This window comes from Nycticebus coucang, chromosome 22 (assembly GCF_027406575.1).
Source record: "Nycticebus coucang isolate mNycCou1 chromosome 22, mNycCou1.pri, whole genome shotgun sequence".
NCBI lineage: Eukaryota > Metazoa > Chordata > Mammalia > Primates > Lorisidae > Nycticebus > Nycticebus coucang.
In genome coordinates, this window is record NC_069801.1 from 53,993,422 (window position 1) to 54,016,250 (window position 22,829).

General features: G+C 47.1%; 1 protein-coding gene across 1 annotated transcript in view; it reads right to left on the reverse strand.

Annotated features, from left to right (window-relative positions):
- Positions 1–22,829, reverse strand: part of C8B (complement C8 beta chain) — a 46,295-nt gene that overhangs the window by 22,826 nt on the left and 640 nt on the right. The window contains exons 2-7 of the mRNA XM_053575144.1: positions 15,855–16,011; positions 12,809–12,953; positions 10,090–10,231; positions 7,528–7,660; positions 4,671–4,868; positions 1,257–1,497 (exon numbers count right to left, since the gene is read on the reverse strand). Coding sequence (XP_053431119.1) covers positions 1,257–1,497; positions 4,671–4,868; positions 7,528–7,660; positions 10,090–10,231; positions 12,809–12,953; positions 15,855–16,011 — 1,016 coding nt within the window. The remainder of the gene's footprint in view (positions 1–1,256; positions 1,498–4,670; positions 4,869–7,527; positions 7,661–10,089; positions 10,232–12,808; positions 12,954–15,854; positions 16,012–22,829) is intronic.

Genomic DNA, 22,829 nt, shown 5'->3' on the forward strand with positions numbered 1-22,829 from the left:
CAAGATTCATGCCTAATTCCCATCAACATCAAAGTTTGAATGTGGTGCTTTCGTCATGAGGTGGTATTAGTAAAATTAGCTTACAGTGGTATTAGTAAAAATAGAAAATATTATATTTTCTATGGGCATAAAGAAAAGTTTACATTTTGGGCATAAAGTTGATGGGACTTGTTCTCATGGATTGGAAGGAAAGAAAATTAATTGAAGTTGACTCCTAAGTTTTTGGCTTCAGCCACTGGTTAGATGGTAGAACCATGTCTGAGACGGGGATATCTAGGAACGAAATATATTGGGGAAAATAAAATAAAATGTTTGTTCTCTGTGGCGTGTTAGAGTTAGACATGGTTGTTGCAGATGCAAATGGAGACGGCGAGAAGGCATTTCAGGCTGGGGGCGGTGGCTCCCATCTGTAATCCTAGCACTTTGGAAGGCTGAGGCAGGAGGATCACTCAAGCACAGAAGGTTAAGACCAGCCTGTTTTTGCTTGTTTGTTTGAGATAGTCTCAAGCTGTCACCCTGGACAGAGTGCCACGGCATCACAGCTCACAGCAACCTCAAACTCTTGGGTTCAAGCGATTCTCTTGCCTCAGCCTCCCAAGTAGCTGGGACTACAGGTGCCCGCCACAGCACCTGGCTAAAAACCAGCCTGAACAAGAGCAAAACTCTGTCTCTACCAAAAATAGAAAAAAATTAGCTGGGTGTGGCATCTGGAGCCTGTAGATTTGGCCTGTAATCCTAGGAGACTAAGGCAGGAGGATTGCTCAATCCCAAAGTTTGCGATTACAGTGAGCTACAATGATGCCAGTGCACCCCAGATTACAGTGAGCTACAATGATGCCAGTGCACCCCAGATTACAGTGAGCTACAATGATGCCAGTGCACCCCAGATTACAGTGAGCTACAATGATGCCAGTGCACCCCAGCCGGGCCAACAGAACAAGACTTTGTTTCAAAAACAAAAACAGAAGCAAAACCAAAACAAACCAAGGCATTAGGTGCAAGGAAGAGGTCCAGGAAGGATGGTTACATGAATTCAGAATTATCTACATTTAAGGCTGAGGAGGACTGGCATTAACAAGTTAAAAAAGGAGGAAGAGGAATTTTCAGCTGAGACTGTGATGGAACAGCCACGGAGACAGAAAGAAAATCAGAAGTACAATCTATGACTCTTCCCCCAGCTACAGACATCAGCTTCTCCCCATCCACTCACTGTTCCCGGTGACCCGCCAGAACAGCCCTGGTCCCCTGGGCCATACCTGCTCTCTCCATGGCCTCTTTGTTCATGACGAGCGTGTATTCATAAACGCCCCCGAGCACAGCCTCCGTGATGTAGTGGGTCCCAAAATCTCGGAAGAGATCTCTGTACTCCCCGTAGCTGTACTCCATGGGCAGCCGCCGCACTCTCTGCAGGAACTCGTAATGCAGCATGAGGCTTCTGGGTTTCAGCTTGTAATGTGCTACTTCAAGGTCAGAGCGTGCGTGAAGAAACGCACTTTTCTAAATGAAATACCAACATGGGAAAACCAGACCTTTGAAGTTAGAAATCTGGAACGAGAAGATGAACTTTCCAAAGATCATCCAGTGCTCCGAGCCTGGGGTCATCACTCTCAGGATTCCTTTAGGGTACTTGAGGGAAGACAGCCCCTTTGACAAGCTCTCGATTCTCATAAATATTCTGACATCCTTTTCAGCTTGGGAGAGCTTGCTCCTCATTCACCTCCGTACTGCAGCAAGCAAGGACTGTTAAGGGTCACAGGAGGCACATGGGGCCACTTGGATGGGATACAGGCTCTGCTAACCTGTGCGGGCGTGTGTTTGGGAAGGCCAGATATGGCACGGTGGGCAGGAGTCAGCAAGCCACACCCTGCACACCATCCTGGAGCCTGCTCTCCTAAGTAAAGTTTTACTGACTTACAAGGCTGTTTGTTTATGTACTGTCTGCAGCTGCTGTCTCCCCGGGATGGCAGAGGAGTTGTGAAAAAGACACTGCAGTCCCGCAAATCCTAAAGATTTTACCCTCTCTCTCCCTTGGCAGAAGTTCGGCGACCCCTGGATCGGTGGGATAAACTGAAAGTTGGCAACGCTTGACAAGGGATACGCAACTTGGAGGTATTGATGCAACCGGAGGTGGAAGGAGGGGGAGGCGAGAAACATGAGTGGGGTACACTCTGACCCCGTCCTAAATCCTGCAGCTCTCTAAAGCCACGCCAGCTCTGCTGGGGTCTGTCTCCCGGGCTCCTCACCTGGTTTCCTGGCTTGCTCCCTCCCCATTCTGGCCCTGTCCGTTCTCCCTTACCCTTCCCACCTAAGCAGTCACTAGGTGCTCTTGTCATCATTATTTTTATAAATGTTACATCTCTTCTTGCTTCTTTCTTCCCAGGCTGGTCTTGACCTTCTCTAGCCTGCCTTCAGTGACCGAATCAGAGTCAATGTCCTAAACTCTGACACATGGTTAACACATAACACAAAAGCCCCGCACGGCTCACTCTTGCCTCCGCAAGAGAACCAGCTCCCTTCCTTTGATTATAAGAATCACTGAGGGTCCTACTCTCTAGAGTAGGCACAAGTCAGCATCCTAGAACTGCCCATTTGAATCAGAGAGGGAGAGAAGGAAAACGAAAGGGCATGAACAGAGGGCAGATTTTATCTTCCCTCCTAACAAGGTGAGTTTCTTTAATCAGTCCAGAGCTCATTCTTGAGCACCTGTTCAATGCCATTCTCAGTCTACAGATGGAAGAATAAGTTTCTGCACCCAAGAAGTTCACATCCTGGAAGATGAAGAAAAAATAAGCAAAGATAGTCTAACTAATAGACTAATAGGCTAACTAATGTTTGTTATCCATTTGCTGCTGGTAATTATTTTGGCAGCAGAGATATTTCTGAGCCTGTCACCATGAATCACTGAGACCTTCCAGGCTTGATCTCTCCCACATCCCTTTCTGATTAATTTTCTATCACATCATAACTGTGTTGAAAACTCTTAGTGGCTAGAAACTAAAATGTATCTCCTCGGCCGGGAATTCAAGGTCCCTCAAATCTACCTGTCACCTGCTTCTCCATCTTCATGTCCTGTTTTTTTCCCCACTCCAGTCACATCAGAGTTATGCCTATCATAGGAAGCAGATGATATAAGGGGATTAGTATTATAGAAACATTTCTCGGGCAGCACACGCAGGTGAAGGGTTAAGGGGGCAGATGGAGGCCGTTTAGTGGAGCAGAGCAAGAGATGAAAGGGTCGGGGTTAATCAAGGCGTCATAGGAGTCAGAATGACAAGGGATGGGAGAATAATCCTGAAGGATGTGGCAACCACAGGTGTGCTAATGAAGTAAAAGTGAGAGCCAAATCTGATTCTTCAGTTGTTAGTCTGGAAAAATAAAACGGAGAAAAAATGTCATTAATGTGCATTGAACCAGTGTGCCATGAGAGGATCTTATGTCGTACAGAAAAAAAAAAAAATTAAGATAATTAATTAAATTATTTTCAAAAGAAGTTCAACGCACAGTAAGTACATTCTTTTTTTTACTCTTTCTTTTTGATCAACATAATTTAAGTGTGCCACAGAAGTTTAACTATAGGTTCAAATGTGCCTCAAGAAGTTTAATTATAGGTTCAATTGTGCCATAAAAAAGATTGAAAAACACTGATTTAGGAAGAAGAAGAGGCTTCGGAGTTGTCAGCAAGGCATCCAGGTGTAGATGCTTGGAAGGTGGGCAGCCTCCAGCGGTGGTGGAGGCTCTTAGCTTGTGCCTGGGACAGAAGTGAGTGGAGGAGGGCCTACAGGGGCAGGGTGGTTGCAAAGTGCAAAGGGAAGATAGCCACAAATAAATAAAGAATAGGTGGGCATCTGAAACCCAGGAAGGAAGGTGATAAGACACAGAAACCAAACAGGTGAAATAGGAGAGCAGTAGTTTGCCCAACTCCACCAAATGCCCTAAGGAAGAGGTCCTGAGTGACCTTCGGGAGAGGAATTTCAAGTGAATGTCTGTGACAGAAGTCAAATTGCTGTGGGATGAAAGTCTCCAGAGCCGTTTTGGCAAAGCTCACCTTAAGCTCGTTGAAAAACCAAAGGAAAAGCTTATTAGAAAAACGAAAGAAAATAGTTATAGAAGGCTATCTCTGCCTGGCCTCTTTAAAAAGTTAAGTTAGTATAAGACTAAACTACATTTTGTGGAAAGACTTTGAAGACAACAGAAGCAGGCTGTTAGGACGAATAGTAATGTGGAGTAAAGATGTGTCTGTGATCATGAACCATCAAGGGTCCACGGGCTATGGTTTGAATTTCTCCTCCAAAACTTACATTGACATTTAGTTGGCATTATCACAGTGTTAAGAGGTGGGACCTTTAAGGGATGATTAGGTGTTGAGGGTTCTACCCTTGTCAATGGGTTAATGCTATTATTAAGGAGTGAGCTCCTGGTAAAAGGGTGAAGTTCGGCCCCTTTTCCTGTCTCACAGGCTTCCTTGCAGCACGATGCCTTCCTCCACGTTACAATGAAGCAGGAAGGCACTCGCCAGAAGCAGTCCCTGCTGTTGGACTTCACAGCCTCAGGAACGATGAGCCAAACAAATCCTGTTTCTTTATAAAGTATCCAGTCCTTGGTTTTCTGTTACAGCAACATAAAATGGACCAAGATAATGCGTAAGTTTAAAAGCAACAGAAGGTACTTACGGTATGAGAGAATCGTTTTGTTCGCTTAATATAATTTCTTCCTTGGTCACTTTGGTCGTTATAGCCAAGTTCAAATATTCCCTTTATTTTAAAACCAAAACTGAAACTCGACTGGCTTATTGCTTTCTTTATGACATTGTGTTCAAAATCTGCGTATGATTCATATTCTGTCAGTGCAAATTCATATTTGCCTTGGGTCTAAGGGAAGGAAAAAGAAAATTTGTTTATTTCATTTGACTCAAATCAATTCAGTACAAGTCAGCAGATGTCCACTCTACTCTCACTACGTGTGGATACTGGACTAGATGTTCCGGGTCCAGGAAATTTGGGGTCACTTTGTGTTCCCACCCTCAGAGGTCTGGATGTGGAGGAGAGACAGACCTATTCAGTAGTGTGGGCTAAAGCCCACAGGTTGGTGCTGATTTGATTTTCTTTTTTCTTTTTATTTTTTTATTAAATCATAGCTGTGTACATTAATGAGATCATGAGGCACCATACACTGGTTTTATGGACTATTTGACACATTTTCATCACACTGGTTAACATAGCCTTCCTGGCATTTTCTTAGTTATTGTGTTAAGACATTTACACTTTACATTTACTAAGTTTCACATGTACCCTTGTAAGATGCACCGCAGGTGTAATCCCACCAATCACCCTCCCTCCGCCCCTCCCCACTCCCTCCCCTCCCTTTTCCCCTTCCCCCTGTTCTTAGGTTATAACTGGTTTGTAGCTTTAAAGTGAAAGCCATAAATTAGTTTCATAGTAGGGCTGAGTACATTGGATACTTTTTCTTCCCTTCTTGAGATACTTTACTAAGAAGAATATGTTCCAGCTCCATCCATGTAAACATGAAAGAGGTAAAGTCTCCATCTTTCTTTAAGGCTGCATAATATTTCATGGTGTACATATACCACAATTTATTAATCCATTCATGGATCGATGGGCACTTGGGCTTTTTCCATGACTTAGCAATTATGAATTGGGCTGCAGTAAACATTCTGGTACAAATATCTTTGTTGTGATGTGAGTTTTGGTCTTCTGGGTATATGCCTAGTAGAGGAATTATAGGATTGAATGGCAGGTCCACCTGCAGAAGTGCTAGAGGACACGTGGGTGTAGGCTCAGCATTGGCCAAGGCAGGGAGGTGGGGAGGGCAGGAGGTGTCCAGGAACTGCAAGGATTCAAATGTGCGGAAGCAGAAAACGTAAGTGTGAGGGGAAGCGGAAGAGTTGTGAGAGGCTGTGCTGGCCCCAGGGTGTTAAGACTTTTGAACTGCTTGCTCTGAAATCTGGGCTTAATCCAAAGGTGAGCCAGAGAGGAAGAGACTCAGCCCAGGAAGACCATTCAAGACAGCACAGTGGTCGGACCAGGAGGGGCACAGCTGGAGTCAGAGAGACCAAGAGGAGGCTCCATGAGGGGGAAGTGAAGTGACAGGGCAGGAAAGCATCTTGGAGAGAACTTAGAGGAGCCATTTGCTCCAAAATCAGTGTTCATTATCCTGTGCTTGGAGTGGCGGGCAGGGCAGGGGGGAGGGGAGACTGTCACCTGCATTTCCCTTCCCATCATCTTTTGGGCATCTGCAACTCCCCAAAGAGGACACAACACCTAAGCTGTCACAAGGGATGGCAGGTGGGGGTAGTCACCAAAGCAAGGGGTGAGATGGCGTGGTCTGCAGGAAGGCTGCTGAGATCACCTCCTCATTGCCCTTCACCAGCTGGATGACCTCACGCAACTGACTCGACCCCTCCCTGCTTCAGGTTCCTGACGTGTAAAATGGAGCCATAATTGACTCTCTGGTCAGGCTCAGTTGTGAGGACTGAGCCGCACAGGTGAAGCAGCGCTGGGTGCCTGGCGTGGTGATCCGAGGATGCTGGCAGTGGGGAGTGGAGACTTACGCTGCTCTGAGACTCTCCCTGGAAAGCAGAGGCTCTGAGGACGACCCTGGGCATGCAGGATTGTTTAGTTTGGCAAACATAATGTCTTCCTTAGCCACTTTGGCTGTTATCGACAAGTTCAAATGGAGAGCATGCTTGGCCCTACATTGTTTTGTGTTCTTTCTCAGCCAGTAAATGTAGGGGACAGAGGAAAGAGGGATGAAGGCGAGGGGGGGAAGGCAGCGAGCTAGCCTGATTTAGAAGTAGAAATTACCATCAAGACCCTTTAGTCCAGCCCCTCATTTTATAGACAAGGAAACTGAGGCCCACAGTGGAAGAGGGACTTAGCCTTGGGTAAAACTGGGGCCTGTGGCAGAGCCAGGCCTGGAACCCAGCATGGTCCCGTCGGGTCTCCAGTGTGTGCCTGCAGTTTGTTCTAAAGCCACTCTGTGAGGAGTGTGCCCCTGCGTCGTAACAGAGGCTCACACCGGTGGACCTCGGCATAGCCTGGAATGCTTGGAACAATGACTGCTTTCAGCAGGCCAGGACCTGGCTATGATGAAAATAAGAGCAACACTGAGAGCTAAGTGTCCCTAGGAGTCTCACTCATCCTCCCCTTGCAGGTCAGGGCCTCACAACTCCCAATTTAAAGGTAGGACAACAGGCACAGGCCGTCAGGAGGCATAGAGGGGAAGGGACTGGCCCAGCCAGTCTGTGCTCCTCTGGCTCCTGAGCGCTCCTTCTCTTTGGGAGGTGGCTTTTGCCGTGACATTGCTATTGTCACTGCTACAACCACTCCACTGCACTGCACTCATCGTGTCACCTGCACGCTGAGGAGGGACAGCTCCCTTTACATACAGAGGAACTGAAGCTCAGAGAGACAAAGGGATGAGCCAACTCACAGGGCGTCCCCAGCCCTGAACCCCCGCAGTTGGGTCCTCCTCTACCGCTCCCCTCGCCGCTGCCTGGCCGTCACTTACCTGTGGCATGTAGCTTTCCACGTTGTAAGGCTTCCTAAACCTGGTGTTCAGGATGTAATGTGGGGAGCATCCACCAGCATAGTACCTGTGATCAAGAACCGGGCCCTCCAAACTGTTGGTGAACAAATTTACCCTGGAAGCAAGACATGGACATGGTCAGGAGGTCCGGGCGTGGCTTGCGGAACCTTGGTTGGCAGACCCTACTGAAAAGTTCCTGGGCACAGCATTCAAGGGCCTCAACATCATGTCCAGATCAGTTCCTCCAACTTCATCTCTGGCCACTCCTGACCATGACCGTGTGTCCAGTCCCCAGCCATGTGGCTCTTGCTCCAGTCTGCTCTGTTCCTTCCAGAGTGAGTGCTGTTTTCTGGGCCCATAATACCCTGCTGGTGGTCGTTGTTCCATCTCCGACCTGTCTGTCAAAATTGAGCTTTACTATCTTGTACAGTGAGAAGGCCTCACTGATACCTGTCAGCCTGGACCCCACCCTAGCTGGGGTAAAGGCCGTGTGAATTTATTATTCTGTGCCACCACACACAGAATAATCCTTTGGAGAGTGGGATAGTTGAGGAGTTAGCAACATGGACTTTGGAGCCAGACAAGTGAGATCAAATTTCTGTTCCGCCACTTACCAGCGAGCCCGTTCACCTCTCTGTCCCTCAGTCTCATCCTATACAAAGTGGGGATAAAGGAAATACTGCCTCATGGGGACGTGGTGAGAATCACACACGCTGGTGTTTATTAAGCACTTAAAACACTGCCCGGTCCTCCATAAAGGTTTGCTTTGTGTGTCTGTCACCAGCACCAAATGTGAGCTCTTTGGGGGTGATGGGTTTTTTAATTTCTGTAAGGCCCTTATCAGGGGACATGTTCAGAATAATCTCTATTTACTGAGGTATTCCCAGGGACAGACACACCAGTGGGATGCTCTGTGCAGTGTCTCATTTAGTGTGCTGCATCCCTGGGTAGCAGGTGTTACGACCTCCACTTCTGAGAGGAAGAAGTCTCAGCTTCACGTAGATAGCGTTTCTCACAGCCCGCTGCGGTGAGCCTTCTGAGACCACCTCTGTCTACTGAGAGCTCTTGCTTTATTAAAAGGAGCTCTATCAGCCGGGCATGGTGGCTCACGCCTGTAATTGTAGCACCCTGGGAGGTTGAGGAGGATGGATTGCTTGAACTCAGGAATTTCAGACCAGCCTGAGTATGAGCCAGCCCTCATCTCTACTAAAAACAAACAAAACAAAAAACTATATGGGCATTATGGTGAGTGCCTATAGTCACAGCTACTTGGGAGGCTGAGGGAAGAGGATGAGTTGAGCCTAGAGTTTGAGGTTGCTGTGAGCTGTGATGTCACAGCACTCTACCCAAGGCAATAGGGTTAGATTCTGTCTCAAAAAAAAGAAAAAAAAAAAAAGAAAGAAAGAAATAAAGGAATTCCATCCTCTTCTAACAGTTTCCACTCGCTGGCCTTGGTTCTCTTCCTCACCAAAATTGCTGGATGTCTCTTTCCTATGACAGATTTTCATGCAACATAATCATGTTACTGACTTATTTAACAAATACTGTACAACGTGGTTGCTTATTTTATTTAACACAATATGGCACTTACTCAGCGGAGGCACCATCCTCATCAATTTACACATGTTGGCTCACTTCATCCTTATGAGAATGAATCCTTCTGAGGGAGGTGTTATTATTTTCCCCATTTTACCGATGAGGATGGTGAGGGTAATGGACTGGCCCCTGGTCTCCCAGCCTGCAGTGATTGGTGGGCTGGGAGTCAGAGTCTGGATGGTTTAGTTCAAGGACAGAGTCTATTACAGTTGCATTAGCTTATTCAATCTTCTTGACTTTGAAAGAAGGGCACTGTTAGCCACCTTTTTAGATGACAAAATTCAGGTCCCACAGAGATGAGTCCTTCCTGGCGGTTCCAGGGTCACTAAGCTTGGGACCTCTTATGGCAGAAAAGCTGCAAACGTGGCAGGAAAATGGGGCAAATTCCAGGCTAGGGTGCCCCTTCCCTATCCTTCCCAGGCTAGGGTGCTCCCCTGAGGTTGCTAGAGGACTGGACCAATGCAGAGATTCCCCAGAAGCCTGGGATACAGACTGACGTCCCAGAAACCTGCTCCTTCACTAAGTGCTGAGAAGACTCTCTCCACCAGGCCCAAAGCTGGGACCTACAGAAATAGATAACAGCTACCTTTCAAGCTGTAGATAGCCCTCAGGCAGTAACACTTAGGATGCACCTAGCAAAGTTCTATTGCAAGTTTTACTATAAAACGAAGGTTTATCCCCAGCCCTCGCTAGCCACCTGGGTGATATCCACGCACTCTCTGGCCAGCTGCTCCTGAACCAGCACTTCTGGCAGGGTCTGTCTATGAGACATGCTCCCAGGGCAACTCAGAACTGTCCTCACAGAGTGCCCAGAAGCATGCACTTACACTAAGTCTTTTTCAGAAAGGAAAGCGAGGAACTCTGTATACCTTGGCTCTTTTTCTCTTCTCTAGAATTCCATTTAATTCTATACCTTCTCATCAACACAACAGAAAGACAATAACTTACCCACTGGCCAGACTGTCAATTGCCCAGTATTGGTCCATTTCGTGCTGACACTTTTTATAAATCCGTCTACAGTTTGCCTCATCTGACTGGTCTCCACAGTCATTATCCCCATTGCAAAGAAGTCGGCGGTTCACACATCTCCCTGGGAGGGAGAGAGAGTGTCATCCCTAGCCACACAGGCGTCAGGACAGGCGCTAACATAGTTTCGGCACCTACTAGGTGCCAGATACTTTGCTGGTCTTTAGTGCTGTTTGAATTAGACATCACGTGTCAGGGCAGATTGGTTATGGCACTGACGGGATATTTCCCCACAGCCCCCCACCATCACCAAAACAGGCCAGTGCTGTATTCCTGAAAGCACTTAGATGGAGGCTTAGAGCAATTCAGTAAGGGCGGGAACAGGCAAAGTGCCTGAGAGGCAGGGGCCACGTGCCCGACAGGAGGGCAGTCCAGACTCTCTTAGAGACAGGACAAAGGAGGTGGGTTTGGTAGGTCCTGCAAATAGTCACCAGCTGTGCCAACTTTCATGTGTCACCTAACCTCCCTGCCTCAATGTATCCATCTGTAAAACAGGAGCATCATCGTGCTCTTCCCACTGGGTAGCTGGGAATATAAATAAGTAAAGCGATACTGACTCACAGTAGGTGCACATCAGTGTTATCCTTACTGTTGCCAGTATTTGTGAGGCTGAGCGCACAATGCTAGTATAATATGTACGGCAGGATTGGAACCTTTAACTATCCCATCTCACACTGTTTCCACCAACAGCCATGTTTGTTAGGCCTAGACTAAGGTGGAAACATACCAGTTAACTCCTGGCAAATGTCTGGGCCGCAAGCCCTCAACAAAATGGAGTAAGTCTGGTTCACTCCCATGATAGATGGGAGAGCACTCACTGACTTCTTGCTTGACTAACTCCCCTGAGAAACAGACTGGGAGGTGCCAACTGTCCCTGGACTGACCTTTGAGAAATACCAGGTGGGGAAAGCACTGAAACAAAGATGTATGGCTAACTAACTGCAAAGTTCTGCTTCGGTACATTGCTTGCTAAGCAACCTGGCTGCAGCACCTGGGCAGCCCTCATGCCAACCAGGATGCAGACCACGCCTTAAAAACCCGACCCCTGAAGCACTTGGGGCTGCTCTCTGAACCCCTGTGTTGGGTGTGAAGCATCACCAGCCGGCTTTTAAAGAAAGGACTCTTCTGTTAATTTGGCTAGTGTGATGGTCTTTGGTGTGATGGTCTTTAGTGTGGTCTTTGGGAATTCCTGAGCTCCACATGTTGATAGTGAAACTTTATTTGTATCACTTTTGCTTCCTATTAACTTCTTTCCCCACTGACGTGGCTTCCTATTTTATTTGTACATGGCTAGGGGATACAGCCCATTAGACAGGTGACTCTGTTTCCTTAGATGTACCTGGTCACTTTTAACCAATGTTCTTGTAGGGTTAAAAGTAGCAAAATAATAATCTGGTCTTCAAATGTTTCTTACAAGGTATTTAAAGCACAGCCTGCCTGAATAACCATTACGGCTTAGGTCAGAATCATGAAACACTGGCCATAACGAGTCCATGGATACGCTGTAAAAGTCTCCTGGATTTATTGGATGGAATTTTCCATTTGCAGTCAGCCCTAGAAATTGCTCTAAGAAACACTAAGATCTTTCTTGAAAGATCCCAGTCCCCAGTCCATATGGGTGCAGTAAATGCATAAAGTTACAACTCCTGTCTAGATAATTTGGGTCCAAATACCCTTATTTTTGCTTGGAGAAATAGGCGTATTTTGCTTAGATTTCCTAAATGAATGGAAAAGTTGGAAAAGTATTTAATTTTGCAGCAACTGAGAACTCATGTATGTATTCCTTCCCTCCTCCCTCCATCTTTCCCTCTACTTTTCTTTCCTTCCTTCTTATAATCAATAATCTTCATTGACACTGCTACACCTTCGTGGATGCGGTGATATAGAAATGCAGATGACAGGGACTATCTTTCCAAGGAGTCCTCAGAGATCAATGACGCTGACCATGCTCTCTAACTGTCTAAGGTTCTGCCACACTGTACTCAGGTCCAGGTCCCGGAGGGAGCCAGCAGAGCTAAGAGTCTACCAAGAGCTTCCGTATCCATGAGGTCACTCGACTCTTACAACGGACTTGTAAGGTATTGACATCACCCCTGACTTTCTGTTGAGAGGACAAAAATGAAGACTTCTAGTTAAGTGACTTCTAGTCACAAAGTCAAAATAAGACCTGACCCTGTTTCTGATTCTAGGACCCACAATTTTGGTGTCCTTAATGCCGAATGTTCTAGTTGAAACCCTTCCACTTACCTGCTCTCTGATCTTGGGCAAGTAACCTCCCCACATCTCAATTTCTTCAGTTGGAAAATGGGAACAATAACAACACCTGACTTGATAGGGTTATTGTCATGAAATAGTACATGTAGGGCGGTGCCTGTGGCTCAAAGGAGTAGGGCGCTGGCCCCATATGACAGAGGTGCGGGTTCAAACCCAGCCCCGGGTTTGAAAAAAAACTGCAAAAAAAAAAAAGAAAGAAAGAAAAGAAATAGTACATGTAAAAGGATGTCAGTGATATGGACACAAGGACACCTCCAAGCCTGTCCCGTGACCCTGACCTTGAGCACCAGGCATGGCCCACACTTCATCATCATGTGTCACCGCCTCATTTGCAAGTTTCCCCTCTCACTCCTACATTGATTCATACCTGTCTGTGCACACACAAAGCCTTCACATCTCACTTGACTCCTGCATGGGCTGTTGGTAACACAGTCTTCCACTTCCTTGTCAGAGGAGTCGTCGCATGGGTCTCCGTGGAACTGTGAGGGCCGGAGTAAGTAGGCATGTCTGTACTGTAGCAGAGAGAAGTACAGTGAACAGGGGCAGAGTCTTGGGACCTAACGGATGCTCAGTGCAAACGGGCCTGGAGTCAGGCTCCAGGCTCCACTGATAGATGCTCCCTGGCCGCTTGCACTTCCCCAGGTATCTACACTTAAGGATCCTGACTGTCCCCAACTACACTGTGAGCTCTCTGAGGGCGGAGACCTTGCCTTGATCTCTACATCTTCAGGGATCAGTCAAGATTTGCTGAATGTAGAAAAGCCATGAGCCTCGGAGTCAAAATTAGTAAATGGACTCACTATTAAATGACTAGTTCAATAACAAAACCACAGATGTTCTCCCAGCTTAATTGCTCCAATGAGATAATTTGAGTCTTCTCATTTTTTCCTTAAGGCATGGGCATATTATAAATGGAAAACACAATGAGCTCTGGAGCCACAAGCGACTCTGATACTTTCCAGTCATGTGATGTTGGGTGAGTTACTTAACCTTTGTGAATCTTAATTTACAAGATTCAAATGGGTATAATGAATTATCTAAATGGGTAGCACTGAAGTTTAAATTATATAATCTCATTATGTTGTCTGGTACATGGTAGGCGCTCAGTGCTTTGTGCTTATTTTTCTTCTTTATTATTAAAGAGGATTAGTAGTCATATTGCTATAACTATACCTTCTTGTTCATTTATTCCAAAGTTATTGACTTAACCACTCAATGTTAAAAAAAGTAGGCGTTACTTTTGTCTGCTTGTTCAGTTTTCCTTATGATCCTGCTATCCAGCTGCCCTCAAGCAGGTCACACGTACTGGTGGGCCCCAGGCAGTGACAACGCAGTGTAACAGGTGCCAAGACAGTGCAAATGCAGAGTTTCCCTATGCTCATGGGAACATCCTCCAGGCAAACTTAAGAGACAGTCAAAGACTCCTGGAAGAAGTGACAACCAGGCTGACACTTGAAGGCGCAGTGGAAATGTCAGGCAGACACATACACAACCAGCGAAGAGCAACCTGGGTAAGGGAAATTATTGAACCAACAATGAGGGGATGTGCCATGTTCTAGAAAACAAAAAGAAATCCTTCCTGGCTGGAGAGAAGAGGGCAAGAGGGAGAGGGATCAGAGTTGGAGGAAGACATAGATGGGAGCAGACAACACCCAGCCCGCCGGGAAGGTGGATTTAGTGTCTTATCCTGGGGGCAAGGAGAAACTGCTTCAGAGGAAGGAACTGATTAGACTGGGGAGTGGGGGTTCCAAAGGTTAATTGCAGTGAAGATTTTGGTGCACAAAAGAAGGGCAAACTTGAATAGTAGCCCCTTTGCACAAAGAAATATTAACAAGGAAAATTATTACTCATATGGCATCTGTACTCGTGGCTTTGGAAATCTAAACAAGAAATACTTTGTCCATTGCTCCTTTACTTCCAGAGGGTCGTTCTTGGTGAAAGGCAAAGCCTGTGAGGGAAGGACAAGGCCTGAAAGGAAGACCAAGAGAAGACCAGCCCTGGGCTCCAAAGGCAAAGGAGCATGGCAAAAATGGAGACAAAACATCTCCCAGGTTGAGCTGAGAAGTCTGGTTGCAGCCCACGGTGGCCCTGCAGCACACTCAGAATGAGGAGCTCTGGCTGGCTGGCTAGCTCACGCTGAGTCGACTTGGTTTCTGGCGCAGATGAAGCAATTATCCCAATAATTGGATCAATGCTGATAACTTCAGCAATAAAACCTACTTTGGGAACTGAATGATCCTGCTTGGATCTCTCCATTGATCCAATTAACTGCATAATTGTCCCAAGCCAGCTTCTACAGCCTCTTTAGAGTCTCAGCCCATGGCTGGTTTGGTTTCCCAAGGACCCGGGAAGCAGCAGCTATTATCTTTTCTCTGACACATCTGCTGTCCTCAGGGCTCAGACCCTGGGTCAGCCCTTCTATGACAAAGGAGGCTGAAGGACAAACACAGCAGAGACTGTGTGCGTTCGTTAGTAGGACACGAGACAAAGAGCCAGTGGCCTGAGTTCAAGTTCACACCTGCTGTTTGGTGAACCCAAGAAGTCACTGACCTACCGGCTCTGATTCTTTGTTTACCTGTCAGCCGAACAGAAAGTATAACAGAAATCCTCCCTTCCTAATAGGCACCTCAGAAAGTAGAATGAGATCAAGCACCAAATATTTTCAACATACCCATTGTGTGCCAGAAGCTCACCTACACATTGGAGACACAGAATAGAACAAGTCTTTACGAGTTTACTATTAAGTGAAGCTGCACTGTGATAAATGCTGGGAGAGAGGAATAATAGGGAACCATTGACGCTCCTAAATGGTAGTCTTATAAATGGAAGGGGGCTGAGGAGGAGTCAGGGAAGGCTCCTGAGCAGACTTCCAAATTATGAGTAGGTGATACGCAGTGAAGGAAATGGAAAAGGCCCGAGAAAGGGCCAGAATAAAGGCCCAGAGAGAGTGAAGTGGCCAGAGAAGAGAAAGGGTTCCGAGTGCTGGGCTGGGGATCGCCTATGGAGATGTAGGCTAGGTTAGGTCTTGGGGACCCTCGAATGCCATGAATTTGGATTTGATCCTAAGGGCCAAGGTTTCAAGCTGGGGAAAGACATCTTGGACTAATAACATGATATGTGTACTTCCCCTAGTTGCACCATGAAAGATGGATGGAAAGAACAGGTTCAAGGCTGGGAGTCCAATTAGGGAGCCGAGAGAGTGAACAAGGATAGATGTGCTTGGAAAGCACTGAGGAACAAAGGAAGGATCTGACTGCTACTTGGAAGCACAGAGAGGAAGGTTGCATTAATTAAATCAGCCAACATCTATCAAGGGCCTCTTACGGGTCAGCCATTGTTGGCAACACCTCAGCAGATGTCACAGAGGATCGGGGCTCCTAGAAGCTCAGAGCCCTTCCAGGCTTGGTACTTACTCTCTTCTTCTGGCAGGGATCACATGCCGTCCAGGAGGACCAGCTGGAAAGTTCACAATCAATAGGCATTGGGGCAAGGTCCACACTCCGCATGTGCCTGGTCTTAGCAAAGCTCTTGTTGACTGCATTTGACTCAAAGGAATGCAGCCTTTCACTTCTAAAAAGCCACCATAGAAGAGAGTCAGTATCAGAAGGGAATTAATTATACATCCAACCACCTATCCATTCATTCAATAACCGCGCGTCTGCTCACTTGTGCAGGGCTAAGTCAACTCATTTAACAAATATTTATTGAACACTCCGTAAGTGCCAGACATTATGGCTAGCTGTAGTCAAAAGAGTATTGAACTTGGATCAGAAGACAGTCTGTTAACAGCTGGGAGCTGGACTGGTTTTTTTAAGCTGCAAGAGCTTCATTTTTCTCATCCACATAATGGGGATAATTACTCCCACTTCATAAGGCTACTTCTAGGATTAAAAATGATAGTGTAAACTCTAAAGCACTGTAGATATTCAGGGAATATGACCAGAGCTAGATGTATGATCTTTAGCAATTTGCTCCCCATCCCTGGGCCTCTGTTTCAGCCTCTGGAAAATGAGAGGTTTGACCTAGATTATCTTTAAGATATCATTTCGTGTGAAGAGTCTGTGAAAGCATACTCTACTTTGTGCTCCGGGGGGACAGACAAATATCAGGCAGTTTGTGCCTTCAGAAAGTCACATTCATCTTAGAGTAAGAAGAGAGAAAATGTCTCACATCTTAGCTCTATGGGACTTTACCAAGTAGGCTCCCCTCCCCCACCCCCCAATCTAGAGCTGTGCCTCAGGTGTGTGTGGGTGGGTGGGGGTCAGGATGGTCTGGCAGCCGGGTAATGGGGAGGAGGCTGGCACAGCAGAGCCAGTGAAGTGGATGAACCTGGACCACAGCAGTGGCCGGGGAGAGGGGATGGGGAAGGCAGACATGTTTCTCAGGGGGAAAGGATAAAAGGAATGGGGAATTAGATGGCAAAGTGGGTGGTTAGAGAGAGGAAGGAGGTAAGTAGATGCTAGTTTCCAGTTTGACTTCATGAATGGTGGGAAACACAGGAGAAAAGGAGGAGTCTCAGATGTTAAGTTTCCCATGGGACATGCTGAGTTCCAGGTACCGAGGGGCACCTACACAGACCCATTCAGTAAATGGTTCCTACCTGCGTTTGGAACCCAGGAAGAAAGATTTATGCTACAGATGTAGATCTGATTGTGAAAAGCTATGGAAGAGAATGAGATGGTTCTTAAGAAGAGAAGTGAGTCAAAGATAAGCCCTTGGGGGTATCGGCACCACCAAAAGACCAGGAGAGACTGGTATCATGCCAAGTCTAGGGTATGGAACGTCTATAGAGGTGCACAGGGGGTGAAGCCTGGCACTGCAGGTGGAGGGGCAGACAGCAGATTGTATTCCATCTACAGAGCAGTCAGGCCATGTGAGACCTGAAATACAGCCAGAAGATGGGCTGTGCTTTCTGCTCAGTTCCTGGGCACAGTGGGACACAAGTGAATGAATGAGCACGCTCTGGGCCTCCAGTTTCCCCATCAATAACAGGATGGGTAGATCATGATTCTTGCTTTATTTTCCATCTGGAAAGAAGTGCTACACCGTAAGGCCCTTTGTAATTTGTGTTTGTTTCCAAGGCAAAAAAAGAAGATGAGAAGAGGGAAAGAGGCTTGCTGAGCATAACGCCGTTCCAAGGCTGTGCTGGGTGTTGGACTGTGCTCTCTCGCCCCAGCCTCCCGGCAATGCTAGAAGGCAGCTGGGGAGCATTGCCTCCCGGACACGCGAAGACAGTGCCGTGTTCACCATCACACAGCTGGTGTGCGGCGGTGTTGAAATCTGAGCTGAAGTCTGTTTGATTCTGGAGTGGGTGTCTTGTCCACTGCACCAAGCCACCTGCAAGGGAACCGGCCGGCTTCGGCTCCAACACCCCGCTCCAGTCTCTGCGTAAGGCCTCTCCCTTCCCTGCATCCAGGATTGAGTCATTAGACAGAAGGACACCACACAGTCTTCCCTGCCCCCAATACACAGGACGTCACTCCAGACAAGGTCATTAACAACACTTTGTCACTCGGCAGAAGTCCTAAAAAGAGGATAATATCAACGACGGTGAAATTCCTGTCCCTGAGCTCCTCCGAGACAAGCAAAAATCAATTGCCTAGTAAAGCTGGTCTTTAACAAAAGGTCACAACTCTACTGGAAACCACAGGTGGATATTTTAAAGCAGTTCCTGGAGGTAGGACTCTGCCTGCCATAGGGGGCTTCAGAATGTGTTCTTAACTACTAATTTGCCCAGGTTTGACCAAACAATATGGTCTGTGAGTCGGCTTCTCCTAAGTATGTATTTGACAGCTCCGAGGGGCACTTCTTTCCTATTTCAATACAAAATGATTGCATTGTGTTTTTAGCAACTATCAAGCTAACTTCAGAGCCATGGTGGAGGCTGAGCAGATGAGTAACGTGCACACTAGCTGTTAGGAGTCACAATGACTTTGCTCTCTGAGATTTGAAAGCCTGTTAATGGGCAATATGACCATGTACGGAAGGGACTTGGCAAAAAGTTGTTTTAACAACCAGAACCCTCATTTTTTGTACCCAGTTTTCATTATGGAGCTGGCGATATCATGAAGTAATCAGCTGAATAAATAGTGTGTTTATAAATTACATCAGATGAGATGGGTGTGGTTTATTAGTACTACGAGATGCAAATCGGAAAGGAAGGGTACCAGTTGATAGCATCTTTAGTTCCTGGGAGTGACCAGGAGCCACCTAAGCCCAGGTCTCACCCAGGCCTGGCATAGGGTTACATTTTTCTTTCACTTCTATGAATTGCTATACAAACAAACCCAGGGGACATTTTGACCAACTGATGTAACTACCATCATTCAAAATCCTCTGAATGCTTTTTTTTTTTTTGTAGAGACAGAGTCTCACTTTACCGTCTTCAGTAGAGTGCCATGATGTCACAGGACTCACAGCAACCTCCAGCTCTTGGGCTTCTGCGATTCTCCTGCCTCAGCCTCCTGAGCAGCTGGGACTACAGGCACCTGCCACAATGCCCGGCTATTTTTTGGTTGCAGTTCAGCTGGGGCTGGGTTTGAACCCGCCACCCTCGGTATATGGGGCTGGCGCCCTACTCACTGAGCCCACAGGTGCTTTTTTTTTTTGAGACAGTCTCATTGTGTCGCCCTGGGTAGAGTGCCGTAGTGTCACAGCTCACAGCAACCTCCAACTCTTGGGCTTAAGTGATTCTCCTGCCTCAGCCCCCCAAGTAGCTGGGACCACAGGTGCCCACCACAACGCCTGGCCATTTTTTGTTGCAGTTGTCATGGTTGTTTTTTTTAGCTGGCCCAGGCTAGGTTTGAACCCACCAGCCTCGGTGTATGTGGCCAGTGCCATAACCACTGTACTACAGGTGCCAAGCCCAAAATCCTCTGTCTGCTTTTAACACTGGAAAAATAAATATACCTAAAGAAGTACAAAAAATAAAATAATAAATTCCTATGTATTCCCACCTAGATTGGCAATTGTTAACATTCTGGATACTTGTTTTAAGCCTTTTTTAAAACATAAAAAAAAAGAAAATCCCTGTAGTTTGATACTATACTACATATGTTTTATTGCCCCCCCCGCCCCGCACTTCAGAGACACCTGTTGCTGTAAATTTGGTGTGGACCTTTCCAGTTTCTTTTAAGTATCTTTTTTTTTTTCAGTTTTTTGCCGGGGCTGGGTTTGAACCTACCACCTGCGCCCTACTCTTTGAGCCACCACCCTCTCTAAAGTATCTTTTTTAGTATCTTTTTAAGTATCCAGGCACCGCCCTCTTTTAAGTATCTTTTTTAGCGGGCGGGGAGGGACAGAATCTCACTCTGTCACCCTGGGTAGAGTGCCATGGCATTATCATTCACAGCATCCCCAAACTCCTGGGATCAAGAGATCCTCCTGCCTCAGCCTCCCAAGTTGCTGGGACTACGGGTACCCACCATAATGGCTAGCTAGTTTTTCTTTATTTAGTAGAGACAGGGTCTCACTCTTGCTTAGGCTGGTCTCGAACTCCAGAGCTCAAACAATCCACCTGCCTCAGCCTCCCAGAGTGAGGCATGAGCCACCAGGCCTGGCCTCTTTTAAATATTTTGACATATAAAAAGTATATGTAGTCTTGCTTGTATGTGTTTTCCTCATGCTATACATTTTATTCCGCAACTTGCATTTGTCAATCAACATGCCTCTCTGAGGCCTAGACCTGCTGATTTATAAAGATCTCATTCATTTCTTTCATCTGGATGTTCTACTGCAGGCATAGGTTGCCTTTAATTTATTCTTTTTCTCCTCGATGGACATTTGCATTTTCTCGATGCTTCGCAACTGCCAATAACGCTACAGTCAAGGCCCTTTCTCAAGTTCTTAAATGTGTGTTCTCTCCACATAAGGGCCAGCAAGGTGAGGCCTTTCCGTGGGGTGCAGGGAATGCTGTAGCCGGCATTAGGACATATTTCACTGGGCCCAGGTCTCGCGCTCCCGTCCTAACAGGCGTCTCCGATCAAAATAAAGATGGATCCATGCTGTACAGCAGGATTAGGTCAGCAGTAAATTGCGAGCCATCAGCTCATATAGATGGGGTGCGTCAATATATTTTGGCTTTCGGTAGAAATGCCCTGACACAACAACTTTCTTGTCACACACAATTTGTCTAGGCAGCTGCATCCCCCGCCCCGCCGCCCTTGCAAGCAGCATCTTTTTTCTTCGCTAGAAGGGGCAGCTTCTGGGTGGCAGGTTTCCAATTTCTCTTCCCGCTGCTGTTTGCTGTGGTAGACATGAGATTTAAAGCAACATCTCAAGGCAACAAATGTGTGTCCCGGAGATAGAGAAATGGCACAGCCACCGGAAGCCCGATCAAGCAGCAGTGAGAGGCGGGAAGAGAAGAGGGAGCGTGCCGGGGGCGCTGGAGCCCGAGCAAGCTGAATCTGCATCCAGAGTCTGCTGTGGATGGAGTGGGGACAGTGGGACGGTTCCATCATTTCTCTGACCTCTCTCTGTGAAACTACACAACAGCCCTTACCTCAAGTAGCTGTGAGGAGTAAAGCTAATGTTTCAAAGTCCCTGGCACAGAGTGCCAATCCGTATACGACAGATCTGTGGCAATGCTAGGATGATTTCATCTGAATCGATTATAACAGCAAATGAAAAAAGCCCCCAAATCTCTGTTAGGTAATACGAATGCAGTTTCCGCATTTTCTACCCCAGAACTAAGACTATTCTTGTTCGTGGATGGAGTCCTAACACCTGCCATGTCCACAACTGCCCCACGGTAACCACAGGCAGAGGTCTGGGTTTGAGTCACTAAATGTGAGAGGATCGTTGTTTCTCTCTAACGACCAGGTTGCTGTTCTGCGTAGAGAGGATGAGAGGAAGGCCCCCCTTGAGATGTTGCTGTGGGGCTTAAACAAAGTTTCCAGCCGTCTCTGGACTCAGCCACTCGCCCGCCCACCGCTGCTTGCAGAGTGAATGTTCCAGTGTGTAAAGGGGTCATGTCCCCCCTTACTTTATATCCTTCAGTGGCTCCCAGTTACCCAAAGGACATATCTGAGCTCCTTCGCTGGTACACCAGGGGCCCCCACGGGTCCTGGCTGTGCTCTGACACCTGCTCCTTTCTTCTCAACCTCATTCCTTCCACCTGTCCACCGTGGCCTGTGCTCACAGCCCCCTCTCACACTCCGATGCCTCCCCGTGTTGCCCCCTCTGCTGGGTACACCCCTCACCCTCTGAGCCGTTCAGTAAGCATCTGCTCATCTATAAAGATTCGGCCTGAGCATGGGTCTTCTAAAAGCCCTTCCCCACCCCGAGCCCTGTAGATCTGATCACCCTCTCTGAGCTTCCTGATCGCCCGGCACCATCTCCTGCAACACAGGTCACGGTGTGAGCTCACCTGGGACCCTGAGCTCTTGATGTCTGTTGGTCTCCGTGTCCTAACAGCCTGGCCAGGGGCTTTGCACAGAGGCACGAGGATACAGATAGGGAGCTGCGGCTCCCTTGTCCCCTCTATTCCAGACACATCTCCTCGGATACTAATGCTTCCCTGTATACACATAGTACACACGGGAAGGCCCTAGCAGCTTAGTTATTCTCTGGGCTGAATTGAAATGCTTACTAATCCCAATAGCTGTTATTTATTGAGTGCCCAATGGGGAGTGAATAGTCCCAGTCCTGTTCTTGGGGTGATGCCCCGTAGGGGCTGAGTGGAAGCCATGGCTGGAAATAGAGGGTGTGTCCGATGAGTGCTGGGTGTGCCTCACACCACATGGGAGGTTGTGCTCAGATAGCATTTTTTGATTAAATAAAAGAAATGACATTAAAAGTCTCCTTTCCAGGCCAGCGCCTGTGGCTCAAGCAGCTAAGGCTTCAGCCACATACACCTGAGCTGGCGGGTTTGAGTCCAGCCCAGGCCGCCAAACAACAATAACAACTACAACCAAGAAATAGCCAGGCATTGTGGCAGCGCCTATAGTCCCAGCTACTGGGGAGACAGAGGCAGGAGAATCGCTTGAGCCCAGGAGTTGAATGTTGCTGTGAGCTGTGATGCCACAGCACTCTACCCAGGGTGACAGCTTGAGGCTCTGTCTCAAAAATAAATAAATTAATTAATTAAATTAAACAAAGTCTCTTTTCCCACAGGAGTGCTCACAGGAGGCCTGGGAGCACTTCCACATTACGGTTGGGGCTTCTCATGCACTAGGAGGGGCCCCCAATTTCCAAATCTCTGGCTCTTCTTTCACTAGAGCCCAAGTTCCAACTCTAAGATCTTTTCTTTTTTTTTTTTTATTAAATCATAGCTGTGTACATTGATATATTCATGGGGCATCATTCAGATCTTTTCTTTAGCTTATTTTGCACTCTATTAATGAAGACTAAAAGTGATAAAGTATTTAACTTCTGGAGGCATCTGGAAA